Source organism: Acomys russatus, chromosome 6, assembly GCF_903995435.1.
Source record: "Acomys russatus chromosome 6, mAcoRus1.1, whole genome shotgun sequence".
Taxonomy (NCBI): Eukaryota; Metazoa; Chordata; class Mammalia; order Rodentia; family Muridae; genus Acomys; species Acomys russatus.
In genome coordinates this window covers 52,166,874-52,189,614 of record NC_067142.1, presented here as the reverse complement: position 1 = coordinate 52,189,614, position 22,741 = coordinate 52,166,874, and the positions used below count along the sequence as shown (strand labels likewise).

Sequence of the window (22,741 nt, the reverse complement as noted above, 5' to 3'; positions counted from 1 at the left end):
CTAATAAGCAGCTGCCTCGCACAGGCCTTACAGGGAGCTAAGGTAGCTATTGGTTTTATTTAGCTTGCTGGACTACATGAAAACACAGTCACCATGTATCAGGAAGACGCTGTCTGCTGTCTGCTCCAGGACGCTGTTCTTTGTTGATGAACTTTGTAATGAACTCAGGATCTGACTGGTATGTGATGTGCTGGCACAGTTCAATAATTTAAAGGGAGTGAACTAAACCATGACTCAGTGTTCTCTGACTTTTCTGCATGAAATCTATGTAGAAGACCCAGGAAAACGATCCAAAGATTACTAGGTGATAGTAAGGTTTTTGAAAATTCAGAGATTGGGAACAAAAGAATAGAGGTTTTGGAAATTAATTTTAGAATTCACTGGACTTGAAAATATTAAATTGATAATGATAGTCCCCGTCCCCCTTTTAAATTGAGACAAGGTCTTGGATGTAACTCAGGCTTGCTTTGCACTTGCCGTCCCTCCTCCACCTCCCCAGTGTGGAGGTTATGGGTCCCACCACACTCAGACTTACTGATAACTGTTTCCACTCATAGTCTTGGATATAAAATTAAGATCTTAAGCTGGGCGTGGTGGCGCATACCTGTAATCCCAGCACTTTGGGAGGCAGAGGCAGGTGGATCGCTGTGACTTCGAGGCCAGCCTGGTCTACAAAGCAAGTCCAGAACAGCCAGGACTACACAGAGAAACTTGTCTGAAAACAATAACAAAATAACCACTGCACCCAATTAAGATCTTTAACATAAAATAAACAAGTCATATCTTTTGCTCAAAAAACCATATAGTTCTAAATGCTGAGCTCAACAGCAAGAAAAGCCAGATGGAGAGAGAAGGCCCTGGGTCCCTTCTTGCTTCGACAACTGCTCGAACGTGACTAAATGAATGAATAACTCGATTTGTTAATCTCTTTAAGATGAACAAAATAATGCTAACGAAAGACCACACACAGTGTCTTGGTCACATTTACTGTAACCAACGTGCAATATTTTTCAAATACATTGATGAAAGTGGACCACAGAAGACTTAGGATAAGGTAGGCTGCAGCACAGCGAGGACTGTGGAAAAGAACAAAGAATAGAGACTTACACTAACCCTTCAGTATGCACCAATGTGTGTATCATTTCCACAGGAAATTAAGAGATAATTTCAAAAATGATTAGTCTTGGTGAACAGGTTGGCTTTGCATCTCATGTATGAAGGTCAGCTGTAAGAGCCATAAAACAAGCAGTGTTCATACGTTGTGGAGGGGCTTGCTCCAGGATAGGCTAGCCCAGGCTAACAAAAACTGTATGTGCCACTGTGAGCTCCACTAAGCAAGGTACTTCCTATTTTAACAGTCTTACCTGTTGGAGAATTCTCTTACTGGCTACGTTTGCCCTGCCATTAATTTCTTCTTTCATTTCTCCTTCTATTTATTTTTCTTATATATTAAGAATGTCAAGGGATTCCCTGGGTGAAGTTCTCGAGGTTTAAAAGGGAAAGTGTGGGGAGGCAGGCTCAGTAACAGAGCACTTGTTCATCTCTGACATAAAAAGCGTGGCACACATGCCTACCTATTATGCTTCTCATGCAAAACAGATGCTCTTTTGGAAATATCCCCACAGTAACACATCAGGGGCAAGTGAACAGCCTAGCAGGTAGCAGGCCAGGTCTGAGTTGTCTTTTTAGATTACTGCTGCAAAGGACATTATGGCTAATTAAGAGTCCTGAGGGAACTTCTGTTCCTGCTCTGTGCTTACGAAATCCTGATCTAATCGATGCAGCTGGAGAAGCTGTGTCTCAACCCTCAAGTGATGCTGCTGAGCTCGACCTGCAATGCTAAAGGGTTTGAGCTTTTCAGTACCGACTGCTGACCAGACTCCACAGCCCCAGGGACAACGCTCCGCCTTCTCCTTCTCTCGCTTTCTTAACGCCTTCCTCTTCCTTATAATCTCAAGCCTGTCTTTACACAACACACATCTTACCTAGCTATTCAGATTAGCTGTGAAAATGCTACAAGATCATTTCTCTCTGCCTTCTAGGATTTCACAAAACTTCCCTAATTGTCAGTGTAGTGCTGCTTGGCACATTTTGCGTCTGTAGAGTGTGTGTGTGTGTGTGTGTGTGTGTGTGTGTGAGTGAGAGAGAGAGAGAGAGAGAGAGAGAGAGAGAGAGAGAGAGAGAGAGAGAGAGAGAGCAGCCATGTTTAATATTGTGAAATATGATCTGTCTGCTCCGCTCCCCACCTTCTAGAGCAGTGATAAATTTCAGAGCATGCTCGGCAGAATTGGATTATATTATGCACAGTACACGCGTTCACCCCCAGGACTGTACCCCCAGCATGTATGCATGGAGAATGAATTGCTGAGACGTCAGTATCCCAGTCCCTCAGAACTGATTTTATTAGCCAATGCATACCAAAGATGGGTGGTAAAAGAAGTATTATTTTGCAGTTCCTTTCATCCCTGAAGTCCTATTCTGCCAGAATGTGCCTTTCCAGTCTTTGGATCAAGCCTTGCTTGCGCTGTGCCGCTGCAGTACCAGGGAAACCGCTTTGCAGCCCGTCACCTCCTCTGGCAGACAGCCGTCTTGGTCTCGGAGAGTGGGGTCAGCGCCAGACTGGAGCAGCAGCTCCACAATGTCCAAAAACTCACAGGCAGCAGCTGCAAGGGAAATGGACAGTTAACCGAGCGACAGGGAAAGCACTCCTTTGCGGCAGCAATGGCAAGGGTGGGCAGTAAGGAGTCCTGAACAGTAAGCACCCGATGGCGGCTGCAGGATGATCACACCTTGCAGCCAGAACAGGTCTTAAGAAGTCAGATCTTTTTCCTTGCATAGAAACACACATTTTATTTGTAAAATTGTGAGACTTGTGTCCCTATTTGCAAGGATGGAATAACAGCAAAGAGCAAAAGACACCGTGGTTTTATGTTGATCTACATTTTCAAATAAGGGTAAGTGTGTAACCCATGTCAAAAGGCTAAATGTACTACATTAAAGAAAACATTTTGTTTTTTCTTTGAAGAGGTAATACACACACACACACACACACACACACAATTGAATATTTATATTCAATATATATAATTGAATTTAAATAGGAAAAAACTGGTCTAGTAATTAGATCATCACTATGTGAAATTTTGTATGTGGGTTTGTATGCACACATGTGTGTGTGTGCAGGTGTGCTCAGGTATGTGTGAGTGTGTGAAGGTCAGAGGACATCGTCAAGTGTACTCCTCCACTGCTCCCCACAGGGTCTCTTGCTGAACCTGGAGCTGGCAGGCCAGCAAGTTCCTGGTATCCTGCCTCCATCTTGAAGAACTGGGGTTAAAGATGTGCAGCCTGGCTTTTATGTGTGCGTGATGGGGCTCTGGACTCATTTCCTTGTCTACATGCAGCAAGTATTTTACCCACTGAGCCATTTCCCAGGCCCTAAAATCTTAAGGTGTCACTAAGTCTAAGGTACAGGAGAGGAAATGAAGGTGGCACTGTTACCGCCCCAGGACAGACAAACAGATCAAAGGGTTAGAGCAGAAGGGTGTCTATTCTGCACATGTACAGAAGTCAGATTTATCACAAAGCCGGTATTACAAGGGAGGAAACAAAGCTCTAACAATTAGATGGGGCTGAGATGACTGAGTCGAAGGCAAAAGCAGGAATTTTACACAAAATGAAGCATAAACAACAATAAACACACAAAAGGTGAGTAGTCACTCACAGGACAAAGAATCAAAACAAAGACAAGTGGTGATGCTGGGCAGAGGAGGCCTGTGCAGGAAAGCACCTCAGTCTCCTGAGAGTGCACTCTGAACAATAACCTGCCACTACAGGCTACCCTAGACACACACATCCCTCCAATGAAGGATCTGCTTCCAGTCATAGTCTATAGAGATTTCTGCAAGCAGTCTCTAATTTATTGGTTTAAAGTTGTTCATGTTTCCTTGTTTGCTTTATAATATAATGCAACACATGGGTCAGTGTCTCCATTTCATTCTTAAAATTAGGAGTTTGCCTTTTTTTTTGCACATATATGTTGGTGTATATGAATGTAAGTGTGTGGATACATGTGCACATGCACATACATGTAGAGGTCAGGGAGGACACTAGTGTCTCACTGAGCCTGGAGCTTGCTGAGTCAACATGTCTGACTGGTTAGCAAAGCCCAGGAAGCACCACTAGTTTCTGCCTCACCAGCAACCACTACAGGAGCGAGCCACTGTGCCAGACTTACGTGGGTGCTGGGGAGAGGGCTCACCTCCATGCTTTCAGGAAACGCCTTTGCCGTCTGAGCCACTGCCTCAACTCCATCAATTTCTTTTTATTTATAAGTTATTCAGAATTATGTTAAAATTTCAAATAGTTGGGTGTTTTCCAGCATATGTCTGTTATTGATTTCTAACTTAGTTCTGTGGTGTCAGATGACAAAATTTTTGTGCACATGTGCATGTGTGTGTGTATGGGTGTGTGTGTGTGTGTGTGTGTGTGTGTGTGTGTGTGTGTGTGTTTCTAACAGGCCCAGATCACAGTCTAGCTTATGGAACATCATGAGTGGGAAGTGTATATTGCTGGTTAGGTGACTGTTCTGCAGATGTCAACTAAATGAAACTGTTAGAAATGCTGTTCTGGTCATCCGTGTCCTTACTGAATTGTCCAGTTACTCTATCACTTATTTGACAAACGTCGTCTTCCTCTTGCTGTGCTTTGTCTCATGTTTTGAGTGAATGCAGAGAACTTGGAAGGAGGGCAACAGAGGCTGGAGCCACCCGATGTATATCCAGAAATGGGCATGCTCCTTTCGTCAGGCCAGTAGCATGGGTTTTGGGCAAATTAGTAATTGAGTTGGGTCTGGCTTTGCTACTGCCACAAATAACTCAGTGCACTGTCTGGGTAGCGGATAGTTTCTTCTCAATTTCCCTCCGCCCTCAGCTGTAGCACTCTATGCATGTCTCAACCACAGAAGGAGCCTCTGTCGGTTCTGACCTCTCACCTCTCCTCATGCAGCAGACGGCCACTGCTTATGACTTAGGTTGAGGCTTACTGTGGGGTGAGATGGGAGCGCTTTGTCCTTTTGAGGTCATTGCGATCCTCAGTTGGCTCTCAGGGATGATGTTCTCCACACTTCCCCCAATCTTCAAGCCATGTGCGTGCGCGTCTGTGAGCGCGCTCACTGACCTGCTCTATTGGTATTCATAATTAAAGACCCTGACTGTCTTCACGCTCAGGCAGGCATTTCCAGCTTAGAGCATTTCAGTTTTATGTTGTGAAGTAAGCAAGAGCTGTTGAGTAAAAGCCAAGCTCTGGTGGGCTATAAACTGACATGGCTCCAGCATCTCTTATATTTTTGGTTGTGAGCCTGGCCTTTTCACAGATGAAGCATCTCCCCAGCCTTCTGATGTCTTTTTACATTCCCTATCCTGATGTCCTTAGTCATCAAACTCTTGTCCATAACCAGAGAGAACCTGGTTCTAAGAGAACCGAAGTTGAGGAGGGGCATTTTCTGAGCTAGAGCAAGGCTGTCTGGGAACCCTACCTCTGCCTTCAGTGGAGGGGGGGGGGTCCCTTGTACGTGAAAGTAGCACTTGATGAATGAATAGATGGAGAATAGGAGAAAAGGTAAAGAGAAGCAAGAATTGTCTGTCCCAATCCTAGAGAAGCTGCTGACTGGTGATGTATTTAAGTATGTGGTAGACCCTGAGACTACATCAATAGCAGGGAAGGCGGAGACAGCACTGTCTTTGCCAAGGCCTGAGATCAAAACAAGTGTTTAAAATTAGATTCTTTCCTTCAGAGTCCCCCCTCACCGTTGTTTTGTGATGCTGGGTCTTATGTACTGCAAGCATGTACTCTACCACTCAGCCATATGTCCAGGCCATCGACTGACACTGAGGATTTAAAATTGCAGCCTCAAATAATCTCAATCAACATTTCAACCCTAAATTTCTGGAGTTTAACCATGATTAACTATCTACCCATTCAGACTGAAATGTGTAGAGACTCATAAAACAGAAGAAGTTAAAGGCACACTGCCTGGGTCAAGTAGCTGTGAGGACATATTTCCTGACAAGAACCACCCATGGAACACCCACTTTCTAAACAATAAGTACGCAGAGTTAGTTCACCACCTTGACCTCCTGTGAGGTGCACTTGCTTAGCTTTTAAAGTGGGACTTTTGTATCAGTGTCATTAGAAACTACATATATGAACCTGCAGTTCAGGACAGCCAGCACGATCTGACACTTAGCTCCTCTAACCCAACACTTGATCAGGGCAACGGGGCTGAGCAGACGTCTGCTGAGGATGTAGAATGTGACCTCCTAGGCAAAGGGCCACGAGTAAGCTGTGCAGCAGTGCAGTGGGGGCATAACCTCAGGATTCAAACCCAGGAGCAGAGTTGGAAGAATTTAATTCCATAACTTGTTGACTATAGCCACCCAACTAAGAAAACAGCCCTTGTGCTGTGTAACATTCCCCTAGCATAACATGTAGGTGAAATTTTAGCATCAGCCTAACTATAAAGTGAGATTTAACTCACAGTATTTCAGCAGGGGTGTGGTGTGTATACCTATATAAAAGGGATTTTACTAACAAGCACCTAAGGTTTATGAAAAAGACAGGCCCATTTGGAAGCATAAGCAAGCAGAGAGTAACAGCAGAGAGAAAAAAGAGATAGATGGGTGCAGATGATGGGACCCTGTCTATAAAGCCACCATGTGAATTGATGCCAATATCAACAGGGCATGTGAGGGGCACGATGGTACCTGGGGGAGACTGGCTCACCACGTGCCCAACAAATTGCTGTTGAAGAAATGGACCTGGGTCTCCATTCCCATGGTGAGCTTCCCCGGCCCATGTTTGTTTGTTTGTTTGTTTGTTTTTGTATCCTCTCTATGCAGCATGGTGCTGAGAAGTTAGAATTTACTCAAAATCCATCCCTTGCCTTCTGCATCTTTAGTGAAGCACAGGTCACAAGCCAGAGTGTGCAATCTGCTCATGTTCTCACAACAAAAGCAAAGACGACAGGAAAGACAGCAAGAGCAAGAGAGGGGGCCAGTGCCAACACTCACCAAATTAGCGAGGGGCCATCGCAGTGCCCACAGTGTGCTGGGGTCTTGGGAAAGCCTGAGCTGGCCTACAGGGACCACACAGTTGCTGAATTTATGGTACCCTGGGAACCTCTATTTGTCAAGTGCCACACAGGCGGCCCTGACACTGCACAGGTGAAGATGAATTCTCATTCAGAGCAGTGCGCCTTCTGACTCCATTAATCCTCGGGGTTTTGATGATGAATTTCTTTCTTTTTTTATTTTATTTATTTTCACTCTAATGCCTCCTCCCACTGCCCTGTAACAGTGTGGAAGGAAGAGAACAGATGGCGCTTTCCGTGGAAGCCTGAAGGCTCATGAGGATACAAAGCCAGCCCACTTTGCAATCACATGACCACACGTGCAAGGAAAAGCCTTGATTTCCCCTGGGAGACACAGATGCAATGATATTAGTATTCCCAGTGGAGGAAGAGGAGGGGAAAGCTAACAGGCCATTTATAAGGAAGAGCACACTTACTGCAATATACTCCAGCAAGGACCATGTTTAATCACGAAATAACAAGAGGACCAGTATCTGAAGACTCCAAACACTCAGGTAAAATGTGAGGAAATAAGGGTTTTAATATGTTTCCACACAAAGACCATTTAGGACAAACTAGTAAGGACAATGGTGGCCTCTAGTTAACCTGCGGTTGGCTCTGACCCAGTTTTAATCGGAAGAAGCCAGGATTTACAACCTGCTTAAGGATGGAGTTTGACAACTGCTATAATCAGAAGAGCTGTCAACACAAGGACAGCTGTCAAGCTCAACCATAATTCATAAAAAGTAATAGCTAAGCCCCTGAAGACCTCCCCAACACTGTCTGCACTCACTGTATTTAACCACACTTACAGTTTATGAAAATCCCAAGAATGGGTGAAGGCCCTAAAATCAAATCACATCAGTAGCCACTAAGCATACACCAAATAAAAAGGATTAAATAACATTGAATGACTAAAAGAATAAAATATGCTTAACAGACTGCTAGGCATTCAGTAGGTGCTTAATAAATGATCATCATTGCTACTATTACATATAATATTTTTGACTATTCTGAAAATAACAAAAGTCCAGTAAACTAGTAAAGGAATAAAACTAAAAGTGAATTACTCTAAAAGTGATTGTTAATTAATCTGAAAATATTTTCATGAAACACTGCTGAGTTGTCAGAACATTTTAATTTTATATATTCATAATGTCAAAATATCTGACTAATGATATTACTTTAGGGTTTAATTATTTTGATTGTAACATTATATGCTTGGTTCTTTCCACAATAATTAATATAACCTCAGAGACAGAAATTGAGGGTGTCTCAGTAGGGGATCATTTTTATTAATGTCTAATGTCTCAGTGAACTGAAAGAAGACTATGAAAACACACAGCACATCAATAGCAGTATGTGTTTACTCACAGCACAGTTGTGGAAACTGGCTCTGCCTCACTGACCAAAAGGCCCATGATAAGGGATTTCCCATTTTATTATTCCTGTAAAAGGTAACTTTCCAAGCTGGATGTGATGGTGCATGCCTGTAATCCCAGGGCTTTGGCTGGGCAGGAGTATTGTGAGTTTGAAGCTAGCCTGGGCTACGTAGCAAGTTCCAGGCTAATCCTGGTTATATAGTGAGGTCATGTTTCAAAAAACAAAACACCTGCCCTCCCCTCTAATGATTTTCTGGAAGATACTGTGAGTGCTCTCTGGCATGGCAGCCATGTATGATATTAGAATACAGGAGTGGCTGTGCAACCAGACCTGTCCAGTGGCTCTGCTCTCTACAGCCTGAATTGCTGAAAAGGTCAGAGCACTTTCCTGGCTCCCAGATTTTCATCTGCTAGTGGGGAAAGCAATACCGAAGCTTGGCCATTTGTTGGAAAGGCAGGAAAGCAGAAAGGACAACACTGGTACCTTATCTCTAAGATATACACACACTCTCTGTAAGCTTTAACAGGTTACAGAAGAATGCCAGTCATATGTATGTTTTCTTAAGATGAATCTATCCATGTAACTTGTCCATACATTATCACATAAGTATTAGGGTCCCAGAAGCACCCCTCCCAGTTTAACAAGCCACTTCCATGTTTGCCAAGTTAGTCATCCTCTTGTCTCCTGATGCTGGACACTCTCCCCACTTTTGACTCTCATGTATTGGAAAGTGCGCTGTGTACATTCATTCTTGGGTTCAGCATCTTGAACTCAAGGTGTTTTTTGGGAGCTCCAAGCTGTGCTCAAGTGGCTGCAGCTCACTCTCACCACTGAATAGCATCCTGCTGGAAAACACTTCAGGCCGCCATGACTGCTAGGTTATTCCTGGATCTGAAGAGTCTGATGAACTCCAACTTGAGAAACTGTCAGTAAATATTCTTTCGTTTGTTTGTTTGTTTGAAACAGGGTTTCTCTGTATAGCCTTGGATGTCCTGGAACTCCCTATGCCGATAAGGCTGGCCTCAAACTCAGACATCCTCCTACCTCTGCCTCCTAAGTGTTGGGATTAAAGCCATGTACCATCACATCCTGCCAGTATATATACTGATTCTCCTAGAATCTTTCTTGGAACACATATTAGACACTTCTCATTTCCCCTTTAAAAAAATAGCCAGAGAGTGGTGGCACACACATTTAATCCTGCACTCGGGAGGTAGAAATGGGTGGATCTCTGAATTTGGGGTCACTCTGGTCTACAGAGTGAGTTCCAGGACAGACAAAGCTACACAGAGGAACCCTGTCTTGAAGAAACAATCACCAACAATAACCACCACCTCCACCACCACCACCAACAACAACAACAAAAATGGTGGCAGAGGGAACTAGAGAGATAGCTCAGTGGTTAAGAGCACTGGCTCTTGTTCCAGAGGTCCTGGATTCAATTCTCAGCAACCATATGATGGCTCACAACCATCTGTAACTCCAGTGCTAGTGAATCTGACACCCTCTTCTGGCCTCTGTGAGCACTAAGCACATGAAGGCAAATCATTCAGGCACATAAAATAAAAATAAGCCAGTTTGTGTGTGTGTGTGGGGGGGCAGTAAGAGAGAGGAAACGAATGAATGAATAAATGGTGGTAGAGATCAAAGTACAGGCAAATGTTTTACCACTGAGGCACAGTTCTGGCTTTTTACTAGGCTCTAATACAGTGTTTCTCAACTCTCCTAACGCTGTGACCCTTTAATACACTTCCTCATGTTGTGGTAGCCACTAACCATAAAATCATTTTTGTTACCACTTCATAACTGTGATTTTGCTTCTGTTGTGAATTGTAGTGTAAATATCTGATATGTAGGACACCTGAGACCCCAAAAGAGTCACGACCCACAGGTTGAGAGCCATAGTTCTAAGCGATATCCCATTTCTATCTCTCTTTTCCTGTTCTGCCTTTTGGGTGATTTCTTACAAAGAGCTGCCAATATACCATTTTCTTGTCTCGTCTTTTTTTTATTTCATTACTTGTGCTAACTGTATACTTTGCCTAATCATTGTAAAAGTCCTATATTTAAAATATTTTATTTAAACTAGATTTGGAGCTGGGCATGGTAGCACATACCTTTAACCCCAGCACTTGGGACTGAAGCAGAGGAATAGACCTCTGAGTTCCAGGCCAGCCTGGCATACAGAGTGAGCTCCAGAACAGCCAGGGTGACACAGAGAAACCCTGCCTTGAAAAACAAAAACAAACAAACGACAACAACAACAATAACCCCCCCCAAAGCAAACAAACCCATAAAACCTCGATTTGGCTGTCTTTCACAGCTGCCTGTTCACTTTATGGAAAACCCATTCCTGTGCTTTTGATTTCCTCTTTACAAACTTGCTCTAACTATTCTTATCCAATAGTTCACTCAAGTCCTTTAAAACGTGATCCTGGGCTGGGGAGATGGCTCAGTAGGTAAAGGCACTTGCCACCAGCCTAGCAACCTGAGTTGACACGGTGTAGGAAGAGAAGCAACTGCAGGTTGTCGTCCCCACGTGCGCTGTGGCATGTGCACACCCCTCTCCCTACACATAACTAAGTGCGAAAAAACCCAAACCCCATGGTTTACTACACCTGCTGATGTGCATGTGAGTGTGATCTGTAATGTCAGACTATGAGTTTATTCTCAGCTAAGGAACTTCAGAGTGCTGTGGCTGCACTGAAATGTGTCTCTTAGGAGACATGCAGCAGCTGGGGGCAGGGAGAGGGCTCCATCAGTAAAATGCAAGCTGCGCACACAAGGGGACCTGAGCCAGAGCCTTTGCATCTGTGCATGAAAGCTGGGTGCAGTGGTGTTTGCCTGTAATCCCAGTGTTGGGAAGTGGAGGCAAGAGGACCTTGCTCACTCTAGCAGAAGTGCTGAGGAGCGGGAAGTTTATACACTTCAATCAGTGGATGGCAAGTTATACGCTCTGTCAGAGAGGACAAACCAGAACAGCACACCTGCCTCAGCTCCTTAGTCTGGTGATTTCCCAAACAATCAAGAATATAAATTTGAACTTTAAATTTGTGTAGATCAGGCTTCCCCACAACTAAACACTGGCCTGATGTAGATAATCTGTCTTTCATATTTGTACTGCTAGACTAAATCAAATCTTCAAAAAACAAAACATGTTTAAAGCCAGGTACAGTGGCAGACGTCTGTAATCCCAGCACTCAGGGACACAAAGGCAGAAGGATCTCTGTGAGTTTGAAGCCATCTTGGTCTACAAAGTCAGCTCAGGACAGACAAAGCTACACAGAGAAAGCCTGTCTCAGAAAAACAAAACAAAACAAAACAAAAACATGTTTAAGCCAGGTATGGTGGTGCATGTCTTTAATTCCAGCACTCAGGAGGCAGAGGCAGGCAGTTTGCTGTGAGTCCAAGGCCAGCCTGGTCTACAAAGCAAGTCTAGGACACCCAAGACTACACAGAGAAACCCTGTCTCAAACAAACAAACAAACAAACAAACAAACAAACACCCCAACCAACTAAACAAACAGAAAGACTCCCCAAGTTTATTTTTTAAAATATTTTTATGAAAGTCTGTAAACTTTTAAAGATCTATACCTGTATCTTTATTTTTTCTTTTCTTTTCTTTTTTTTTTTTTTTTTTTTTTGGTTTTTCGAGACAGGGTTTCTCTGTGTAGCCTTGGCCATCCTGGACTCACTTTGTAGACCAGGCTGGCCTCGAACTCACAGCGATCTGCCTGCCTCTGCCTCCCGAGCATAATTAAACTTCTCCATATTTACAATGAAATCAAGAAATACTGAAAACAGCAGGATTCGTTTTTTTTTTTAATATCCAATTCCTGTATGTGAATGAAATTGGCTCTAAGCATTTTTTCAGTAAAAATGCATTCTTAAAGTTATGATTGGACTAATAATCATTCTGTAAGATAATCCTTTTATGCAATTTCCAAATCCTGTGAATAAGAAGCAGTTTTAATCATTTCCATATCTGCATAAACTGTTTTGCTATCCTGGTGGACATTCCTTTGTACTGCAGAGGACCTAGATATGTGGAACAAAATCTGTTCCTATCAAAGAGCAGTCAGCAGCAACACCAAGTTCATCATTTTACCTTCCCCTGGAACTATTTCTGAACACAGCCCTTTCACATGCTAGTACATTAACAAAGAAACAAGCATTTTCCACAGGAGAGCAATGCGTGGGTCTGCAGTTTTCTCCCTGGAGTGTGTGAAGACCATCAACCCTCTGCAAGGATGTCGATAGTGTCCTCCACACCTCTCACATGGTTATTTTTCTAGTGGTGATTTCATTATATTGCCTATGATGAAATATATGGTCTTGAATTTGAGATCCTTTTCCTCAGCCTATAGAGAAGCTCAACTATAGGTGTGCATCACCAGCCTGGCTCTTTGCATGTGTGTGTGTGTGTGTGTGTGTGTGTGTGTGTGTGTGTGTGTGTGTGTACATGCTGTGTGTGTGTGTGTACATGTATGAGGAGTTCCCCATAAGTCTAGGCATTTGCATACTTGCCCCCAGTTGGCTGTGTGGGAAGGATTAAGACGTGTCTCCCCCTTCCCCCCGCACTTCCTGCTAACAGTTTGAGATGTAAACTCCCAGTTGCTGTCTCTGTTCCACCATTATGGATTCTAACCCTTTGGAACTATAAGCCTAAAGTAACTTTTTCTTCTATAAGTTGCTTTGATCATGGTGTTTTAACCACAGTGATAGAAAAGAAAGAATACAGTGTGCATGTAGGTGCTTGTGTAGACATGACTGTATGTGTGCACATGGGTGACTATGCATGTACATGCTCGCACATGTGGCGGCCAGAGGACAACACAGGGTGCTTTATTCATTCAATCATTCTCCACTTGAGAGACACTTGCTGCTGTACTTCCTGCTTCGTGTTTGATGCCTCTTTTCCTTCATTGCTGCTTGGCTTTTGTATCAGACAGACAGTACTCTACAGTGTTAATGTAGTATTTTAATTTCTTTAATGTTTTTTCTATTTCTTTAATCATCATTATTATCTTGATGCAAACTTACTAGAACACCCTTCACATTTAAACCAACCAAGTTCCAGCGATATAAGGAAACAGTACTTCTATACAGCTTTTTAATAAACCGATTTATTTATTTATTATTATGCATACAGTGTTCTGTCTCGATGTACACCTGCAGGCCAGAAGAGGGCATCAGATCACATTATAGGTGGTTGTGAGCCACCATGTGGTTGCTGGGAATTGAACTCAGGACCTCTGGAGGAGCAGTCAGTGCCTTTAACTCCTGAGCCAGCTCTCCAGCCCTATACAGCTTTCTGTTATTGACCTTCTTTCGGTGATAGATGTATTACAAGACTGTTATATAGTAATGCTATAACCCTAATGCTGTATTTCTAGTTTATCCAAGTATTTTATCATAAACAGTAAGACCTACTAACACTTATTGCATACATAGCATGTATTAGAGCCTGTCTTAAGCACTTTACATAAATTAACTTCTTATATTCTTATACCTAGTCTGAGGCAATGGTTCCTATCTCATCAACTGTAAACTAAAGTAAGCGATTTACACAGCCTGTGTGGTCAGCAGGGAACTAGAATGTCACGCACAAGCCTGGCGTAAGCCCATGAGGCCTGAACCACGTTTATAAACTTCTTAAATTGAGTGTTGACTTTTCTCACAAGCTTTTTATACATCTAAATTACTGAATTAGTTATTTCATCTAAATTGGAAATGTAGAAAATCCTACTAATATGTTTTAAAATGTTACATCAACTTCTGGGATGAACTCAACTCGATTATGATATAAAATTTGTATCTAAGTACAATGATAGTTTCGTTTGCTAATATTTTCCTGAGGATTTTGGCATTTATGTTCAAAAGTGCCATGGACTCACAAGTTTCCTTTTTTTCCTGCTAGTTTTACTATCTAGGTAATACCATAGATTGATTCATAGCTAAACGCATAAATGTGTAGACATTTCACTTTTCATTATCAGTCTGATTTACATGGATTGCAAACAGCTAGCACAGCAGGCTAGACTCCCAGGTAAGCCAGTGATGCTCATGGCACCCCACAAATGCTCAGGAGTGGACAAAGGCGCTGAAGGGCGTCTGAGCCCCTTGGTTTTGTCCTAGCCCAGCACTGTTAAGACTGGCAAAGCAGTGTGTGCTCATTTCCAAAACGGAAACAAGGTGGTTGAATCGTAGCCTGATTTAAACACTGATGGCTGTCTTTTATTCAGTAATATTCATACATAATAGAATCTCTCAATTATATTTGCTAGTGTTTTATAATTTAGAAAATACTTTAATATTTTCTATTGAATTCAATTTATTTAATAGTTCTTTAAGAGCCATTTATTATTTCTACTGTATAGATAATTTTTATTCTATATTGTTGAAGTAAAAATAGTAGAGAAAATAAATTTAAAAACCAAATTTGTTTTCTTTATTCAGTTATAATAGTTTCTCTTTATCTCAGAGAAAAAGTCAAGAAACTGAAGATGGGGTCAAGAAATACACATATGCACATAAGCATGCACATGCATTATATATGTATACATATATGTACATACATATACTTACATTGGTTTTTATTTCTCCACACACTCTTATTAAGAGATTAACAGCAATTAAGTACATTTTACTGAACTATGCTCACAATTCTTGTGATGATACGAGACGACTCAACATCCATGTGATAAGATAAAGTGAGGCAAACAGTGTGCTATCAACCGAGTTGTCAGGCTGCCACTGACGGGTCATTTGAACACATGCATGGTGGCAGCTGCTGTGGTAACCGAGACACTAGCGAGTGGCACACGCACGACTAGTGTGGTATAACGTAGCTTCAATAGGTCAGACAAAAAGATGAGTCATACCCTAGCCTGGAGGAGCAAGGATGGCATGAGTCTTCCTCACGCTGCTCAGAACAGCACAGAATTTAAAACCTACTCACTTTCTATTTTCATGTTTTCTATTTTTGGGTCATAACTGACTGTGGGCCACTAAAACTACACATAGTAAAACTGCAGGTTAGGGGCTCATCAAAAAGTTATTATTTTTTCTGTGCGGTGTATGCATGTGCGAGGAAGGCTAGCCTCTCTGCGGGCATGGAGAAACCAGAGGTCACATTGTCTTCCTCTATCCATTTCCACCATGTTTTGGGACAAGGCCTGTCACTGAGCCTGGAGCTTACCATTTCTAGTTATCTTGGATGGTCAATACAACCCCAGGGCTCAGATGCATGCCTCTGTGCCTGGCTTTTATGTGGGTACTGGGGATCTGAACCCAAGTCCTCATGCTTGCACAGGGAGCCATTACTGACTGAGCCATCTCCCCAACCTCAAGAGAATTGTGTGTGTGTGTGTGTGTGCGTGTGTGTGTGTGTGTGTGTGTGTGTGTGTGTTTTAAATAGGAGAGAGATTAGATTCTAAAATAACAAAGACTAGCATCTTTGTCCCTGACAGTACCAAGAATAAAATAATGAATTTTCAGCAGTGGGTGGAGAAGCTTCCACTGCTGATGACAGTCACTGCATTTCTACTATTTCTTCCACATAGGTGTAGACAGAAAAAAAATGTTCAAATATGACCAACAATTCAGAAACAATTCAGCTTACCATAGTGAAGAGCTGTCTGACCTTCATTGTCCTACAAAAGAACAGAAATGGTACACTTTAGAAAAGATCTGCAAGTCTATAAAAGTATATAAACTACTGCAAACATAGAGGATACCAAGGTTCTACAGGTTTATTGGACACAGGAAAAGTCCTTGTTTCTCTGCACCTCACAGCATTTTAGACCACGCTGCACCTTGGAAAATTGTAAACAGTGCACGCAGCAGCTACAGCACAGTGAGAGTCAAACCAGATCTGGGGAGGACGCAGTCTAACATGGCTGCTGGGCACAGTGAGAGAAGAACTGTCACCATAGTGCTTACCTGACTCCCAATCCTGTCCTCGAAGCTAGGGACTGTGACTTTTAGTAAGGGTTAATACCTTTTTAATGTCTTTTTAAAAGATTAACAAATTCCAGGCTAAAGACACTAGGTTTCTAACCAGAACAAACATAAAAAAAGGTGATTTCAAAGTACGCAAAGGTCCAGAAGTTAAGAACAAGACCCCATAGGTCACACAGGAAATGGCAGCATTCTAGTTTTTTCTTTGAAAGCCAAGCTATTTGAAATACATATGTAAAACAATAGAACAGACTGTTACTTCTAAGCAGTGTTACCTCCTAAACTGAGAGCAGACCGCAGAATATATGCAATGAACTATCAGAGGTGCACATGAGGGCAGAGTTTAGTTGTCACTCTGAATGCAGAGCTTGTTCAGAAGACCACTGTTGCCACGGTAAATGAAGACCGGAGGCTGAAGCCGGGCGTGGTGGCCCATGCCTTTAATCCCAGCACTCGGGAGGCAGAGGCAGGCGGATCGCTGTAAATTCGAGGCCAGCCTGGTCTACAAAGTGAGTCCAGGACAGCCAAGACTACACAGAGAAACCCTGTCTCAAAAACAAAACAAAACAAAACAACAACAAAAAAAGAATGATGGCTGAACTATTACTACAGTGTTCCTGAGTACCCTGTATCTGTTTTCACACCTAATGTGGCAATGGGATTAGCTCCAAAACTTTTAGCTGTAAGCATCTCTGTTAAATCTTACAAATAAGTGCAAGAAGCTGTCAGAGAGAAATTATTTTTGGTTTGGGCGGGGGAGTAAGAAGTCATTCCTTAAGTCCCGCTCCCTCCCCGAACCCCCTGCCTTGTGTCTAGAAACCTGGAGGCAGGGGAGCATGCACAAGGCAACATAGCCTGTTTTCCTACAGGGGATTGTGCTTCTCATAGGATTTAGAGGTGAGGTGCATTGGCTGGGTGAGACAAAACAGGGAAGCCGTAGCTGGGAGGCGGTGGATGGGGTACATATGGCAGGGCTGAGTTAGGAATGCTCACAATGATAATACAGACACTGAAGTGTAAGGGAAGTGAGACATAGGCAGCAGCACCCAAAAATCAGGGGCACAGTTGGTCACTGGGGTGATTAGAGTGAGAAACGTCCCCTACAAGTGGAGGCACCTGAGTACATGGCCCCCCATCTTGGTGCTGCTGCTTGGGGAAGTTGAAGTGCTGCAGCCTCGGCTGAGGACGTACTGAGGTGGGGTTGAGATAAAAAGTCTGTATAGCACTTTCTATGCTCTCTGCTTCATACTTATTACTGTAACGTTGGTGAGCTCTCAGCATCCTGTTGCAGCTCCTATAGGCTTGCTCTGCCACCCCAGCCCTTGATCATGGACTCTTATCCCACTGGAACTGTAGCCCAAATAACTTCTTTTTTCTATAAGTTCCTTTGGTCATGGTGCTTTTATCACAGCAACAGAAGAGTAATGAATGGATACAGTCATCTTTGCCTACTTTTTCTTGTCTTTTTAGATACAGTTTCTGCCTTGCTCCCTTTTGCTTCACTCCGCCCCCAAGATTAGGGGAGAGAGGGAGGAAGGGAGCTGCGGTGGCTATGAACTGGGTCAGAGTGAGGTCATTGTAGGGCAGCATGACATGTGAGTCTCACTCCAGAGTTTTATTTGGTCTGGGTATAGCTGAGGCTATTGGAAAGAACAGAACTAGCCAAAATGGGGTAAGACCCAAATCTGTCTTGCTGGTTTCCAGTGTCAGACAGTGAAAATGTATGGCCTCATGGGTTTATAGTCTCAGTACAAATATCCAACAAAACGGCGATTCCAGAAAGGGCTCCGAGTCTACTACAACCTTAGGATTCTACTCCCCCATCTCAATACATATATATTATACAATTATTCGTCTTTAAAAACTAGAATTCTCAGTTGGACAGGGCTGTATACAACTGCAATTCCACCACTTGGGAGGCCGAGGCAGGAGGACTGCTTTAAGTTCAGGGTCAGTCTGGGGTACAAGATTTTGCTTCAAAAAAGTAAAAATAAAAATAAAAGAATATGTCAGGTTTGGTGGTGCAAGCCCATAATTCCAGCACTCAGGAGGCACAGGCAGGCAGATCTCTGTGAGTTTGAGGCCAACTTTGTCTACATAGAGAGTTCCAAGCCAGCCAACAGCCAAGATTACATAGTGAGACCTTGCCCCCAAATAAACAAAAAACTGGGAATTGAGAGAGAGAGAGAGAGAGAGAGAGAGAGAGAGAGAGAGAGAGAGAGGGAGAGAGAGAGAGAGAGAAAATGAACATTATCCTGTTATTTGGGCAAACTTTCATGTTTAATTACTGTGTACATACATATAAAAAGTTTAGTCCCTCTTAATTTCTAATTCCTGATCCTCATTTAGAAGTGAGAACTTCTTTCCTTCCGTCCTTCCTCCCCCCACCCCTCTTTCTGTCTTTCCTTCTTTCTTTCTTGGTTTTTTGAGACAGGGATTCTCTGTGTAGTTTTGGCTGTCCTAAACTCACTTTGTAGACCAGGCTGTCCTTGAACTCACAGTGATCTGCTTGCCTCTGTCTCCGGAGTCCTGGGATTAAAGGTGTGTGCCACCACGCCCAGCTGAGAATTAATTTCTTTTAACCACTTTTATCAATACCTATAAATAGGTAGCTCTAGCCCAACTTCTAGCTAATTAAAAATATGTGCTTAGTTTCTCTCTGGCCCAGTCCCTGTTCTAGGCACTGGGAACACAGCTGAGTGTAATCTCATATTGTAGCATTGGAAGAAGCAATAAGCAAATAAATATATTTAGCAGCAGTCAGTGAGCTGAGGAGACTGATGTGCACCTGTGGGCTTAGCTGCCTAGGAAGCTGAGTGAAAGGACCATTCAAGCCCACAAACTTAACACTATATAGCAAGACACCCCTCCCTACCTGTCTCCCCCCCAACACATCCACACATACACTGAGACCCAGACACACACCACACACAGACACATATACAGGCACACATAGACACATACATATACAGACATAAACATACAGAGAAAGACACACACACACAGACCACACACAGACACATGCACATACAGACATACACACAGACAACACACACACACACACACACACACACACACACACACACACACACACACACACTTCAGTGATGAGTGCTCGAGGAGAAAACAAATCAAACTAAGACAGTAGAGAGATGTTGGGTACTATTTTGGACCTTTTGGAAAACAGGGAATTGGGGAAGAAGCTCAAATGGCATGTAATGCAGCTTAGTAAACAGCACTTGCCATCTTGTTCTGGAAGCAAGCATGGTACCCAAGCCATGCCTAGGAGTTTTCTCTCAGGATTTTTCAAAACTGCGAGGGGACAGAAGTCTATTAAAGAAGGACCTTTTCTCTGTGAAAATTTAAAAGCACAGTGACACCAGAGAGACACTAAAGGAGACAGATGGCTCTGCTTATAGGAGGTGTCTAAGATGCTTAAATTCCCAGGGGAAGAAAGTGGGCAACAGAAGGAGGGAGCCGTGGGGAGTTAGTGTTTAGTGGGAGCAATTTCATTTGGGGAGGAAAAGTTCTACAAAGTATGGTGATGGCTGCCAATAGCATAAGCACACTTAAAGCCAATGAAGTGGACAGTTAAAAGTGGTTAAAATGATGAATTCTAACTGTGTAAAGTGGCACACACCTGCAATCCCAGCACATGGGAGGTAGAGGCAGGAGGATCAGGAGTTCACGGTCATCTTTGGCTATACAGCAAAGTAAAGGCCAGCCTAGGCTATAAAAGGCCCTATCTCAAAACAAAACAAATAACAAATTTCATTGTATGATTTTCCTATAAACAAATGAAAAATGAAAGGACAGAGCAAGTGGCAGTGCTCGTGTGGGATACAGCTGCAGCAGGAGAGAAGGGCACAACCAAAGAGCAGTGGGCAGTGGTGGGGGACGCAGATTGTGCTCTCGTCCTTCCAATAACCCCCCATCCCCTCCCCAATGGCCCACCCCCCCCTTCCCCTGCTCGCCCTCCTCACGCTTCTTAGGTTAGCCAACAAAAAATACTCCCTAGACAAATGCCATTTTTCTGAGAATCCTGACAAATACAGAATGCGATATACTTTATGACCCAAGCCTTGCCCATCTTTCAATCAATTCTGTAACTGCCAATTCCTAGCAAGAATACCCGATGGATGGCATGTCTGTAAATGCTCTCTGCTTTGCTCAAAACCCATCCTCTAACTCTTCACACAATGACAAGCTCCCCCACTCTGCATATTTATTTTTATTTGGTGTGTATGAGTGTTTTGCCAGAATGTGTCTGTGTATAGCACCCATGGAGGCCAGAAGAGGAATGGAGCTGCAGACGGATGCGACCCACCACGTGGGTTCTAGGAACCAAACCCAGTCCTCTGGAAGAGCAGCCAGTGCTCTTAACTGCTGAGCCATCTCTCCAGCCCTCTGTTACCCGAGATTTAGTTAGACCCACAGTCTCTGTATGAGCTCAGAGTTAGGGGTGAGGGCAAGTGTGATGTGTTGTGCTGGCTAACATTCTTCATGGAGGTTACTTCTGTGTGCTTTAGAATTCTGGGCCAGGAGCTCAATGGAGTTTTATCTGTAGAAATTCAGTTCTATGCTCACTGCTGACTCTGTCCTGGGGGGGATTCTGCCTTTGTTTCAGAGGGGTCAGCAGCTTGAGGTCAGTTAGTTGAGTTTTTGCTGGGAAAGTTTAACATCCTTAAGTGCAAATTTCCCACTTCCACCACAAGCCCTGGACTTCCAGCCCAGGTCAAGACAACCTTCCATGCCACCTCAGCTGCGGGACACAAGTTTTCAAGTCTACTCTGAGTGCTACTGTGGTGTGTGAGATCCCATGCTGCGGGCACTGAGACTGGTAATTTCTTTCAGTGAACCTGAGGATTGGTCTAAGTTTACCTCATTCTTATAGAGCGCCTTTAAAAACTTTGTTTTACAGTTTATTATTTTGTCTTGTAGTAGCTGTCTTTGTTTTGGCTTTTGAAAGTTATCTTTTTACAAGCTTGGCTATGTATTGAAGAAGATGTATTTGAATGTTGTGGTAAGAGTTTTTTTGTACTATACAGTCTGGGATCTTGAAGTAAAATCTCCCTTCACACACTAAGGTTCAGAGCATCTTCTCAGGGAAGGCACCGTCTTCTTTTTGAGGTTAGCGACCCTCTTTTCAGGGTTGTAAGCTTCTTATAGACAAATCTGCAGTATGTGCCACAGTCCTGCATACAGTGTGTGATCGGTATTTCTGAAAAGACTCTTTCCTCATTGGTTTATTCTTTAAACTAATTGATTCTAGTCTTTAATTTGACCTACTTCTGCTTTTATGTGAATCCTTTTGAAAAAATTTCCAATGTATTTCCTAGTGTGGAGTATGCCAGGTTTTCCAGTGAAGGCCTAAATAATAAACGTATCCCATTTTCCTCCTACACAGACTGTTAAATCTGTGCCACTGTCTCTCTTCTCAGATGCTCATCCTTTTGTAGTTTTGACTGTGGCTCCATTTTCTAGTAAGTATTTATTTAAGGACTCAGTTTTCTTCGATCTCCAAATCAGATGCCAACTGAATGTTATTTTATTTAAGTGTTGATGGAAATATTAAACTATTAAGTTCAGGATTTATTCATAGAAAATACCATTATTTTATCCTTTTAATGCTAAGCCACTGGTAGTACTGCCATCTTGTAGGCATAAAATTCTATTAATTTTCTTTTTTTTCAATTGCTAAATAAGTTTTATTAACAAATAACCCAAAATTTGTTATTTCCAAGATTTTACACACACACACACACACACACACACACACACACACACACACACACACACACAGAGAGAGAGAGAGAGAGAGAGAGAGAGAGAGAGAGAGAAAATATAAATCTTAAAAAGAAAAAAGAACAGTAGTAATGCAGAGGGATTGGGTTTCCCCATTACGTGGTTAATAAGAATGTTTTTTTTTTTGTTCAGCAGCATTTTATACTTAAAAAACAGTGTTAAAAGACTATATAATGGAGTCGGGAGTGGTGACACACATCTGTAATCCCAGCATTCCAGGAGGCAGAGGCAGGTGGATCTTTGTGAGTTCAAGGCCAGCCTGGTTTACAGAGTGAGCTAGGGCAGCCAAGGCTACACAGAGAAACCCTGTCTCGGAAAAACAACAAAACAAAGCAAAAGACTCTATAATAATAGAGACACTCAAGAAAACTAGCTGTGAAGAATTAGATGTAGTAATAAAATGTTTTGAGTTAATAATTGTAGTTTTAAATTAAATAAGTGTGGAATGTACTGCCTCTCAGGTGC

General features: G+C 42.8%; 1 protein-coding gene across 1 annotated transcript in view; it reads right to left on the bottom strand.

Moving 5' to 3' along the window:
• Positions 1-2,274: 2,274 nt before the first annotated feature.
• Positions 2,275-22,741, bottom strand: part of Acbd6 (acyl-CoA binding domain containing 6) — a 137,455-nt gene continuing 116,988 nt past the window's right edge. Inside the window, exons 7-8 of the mRNA XM_051147616.1 lie at positions 16,134-16,164; positions 2,275-2,663 (exon numbers count right to left, since the gene is read on the bottom strand). Of these exons, the coding sequence (XP_051003573.1) occupies positions 2,509-2,663; positions 16,134-16,164 (186 nt within the window). The 3' untranslated portion in view covers positions 2,275-2,508. The remainder of the gene's footprint in view (positions 2,664-16,133; positions 16,165-22,741) is intronic.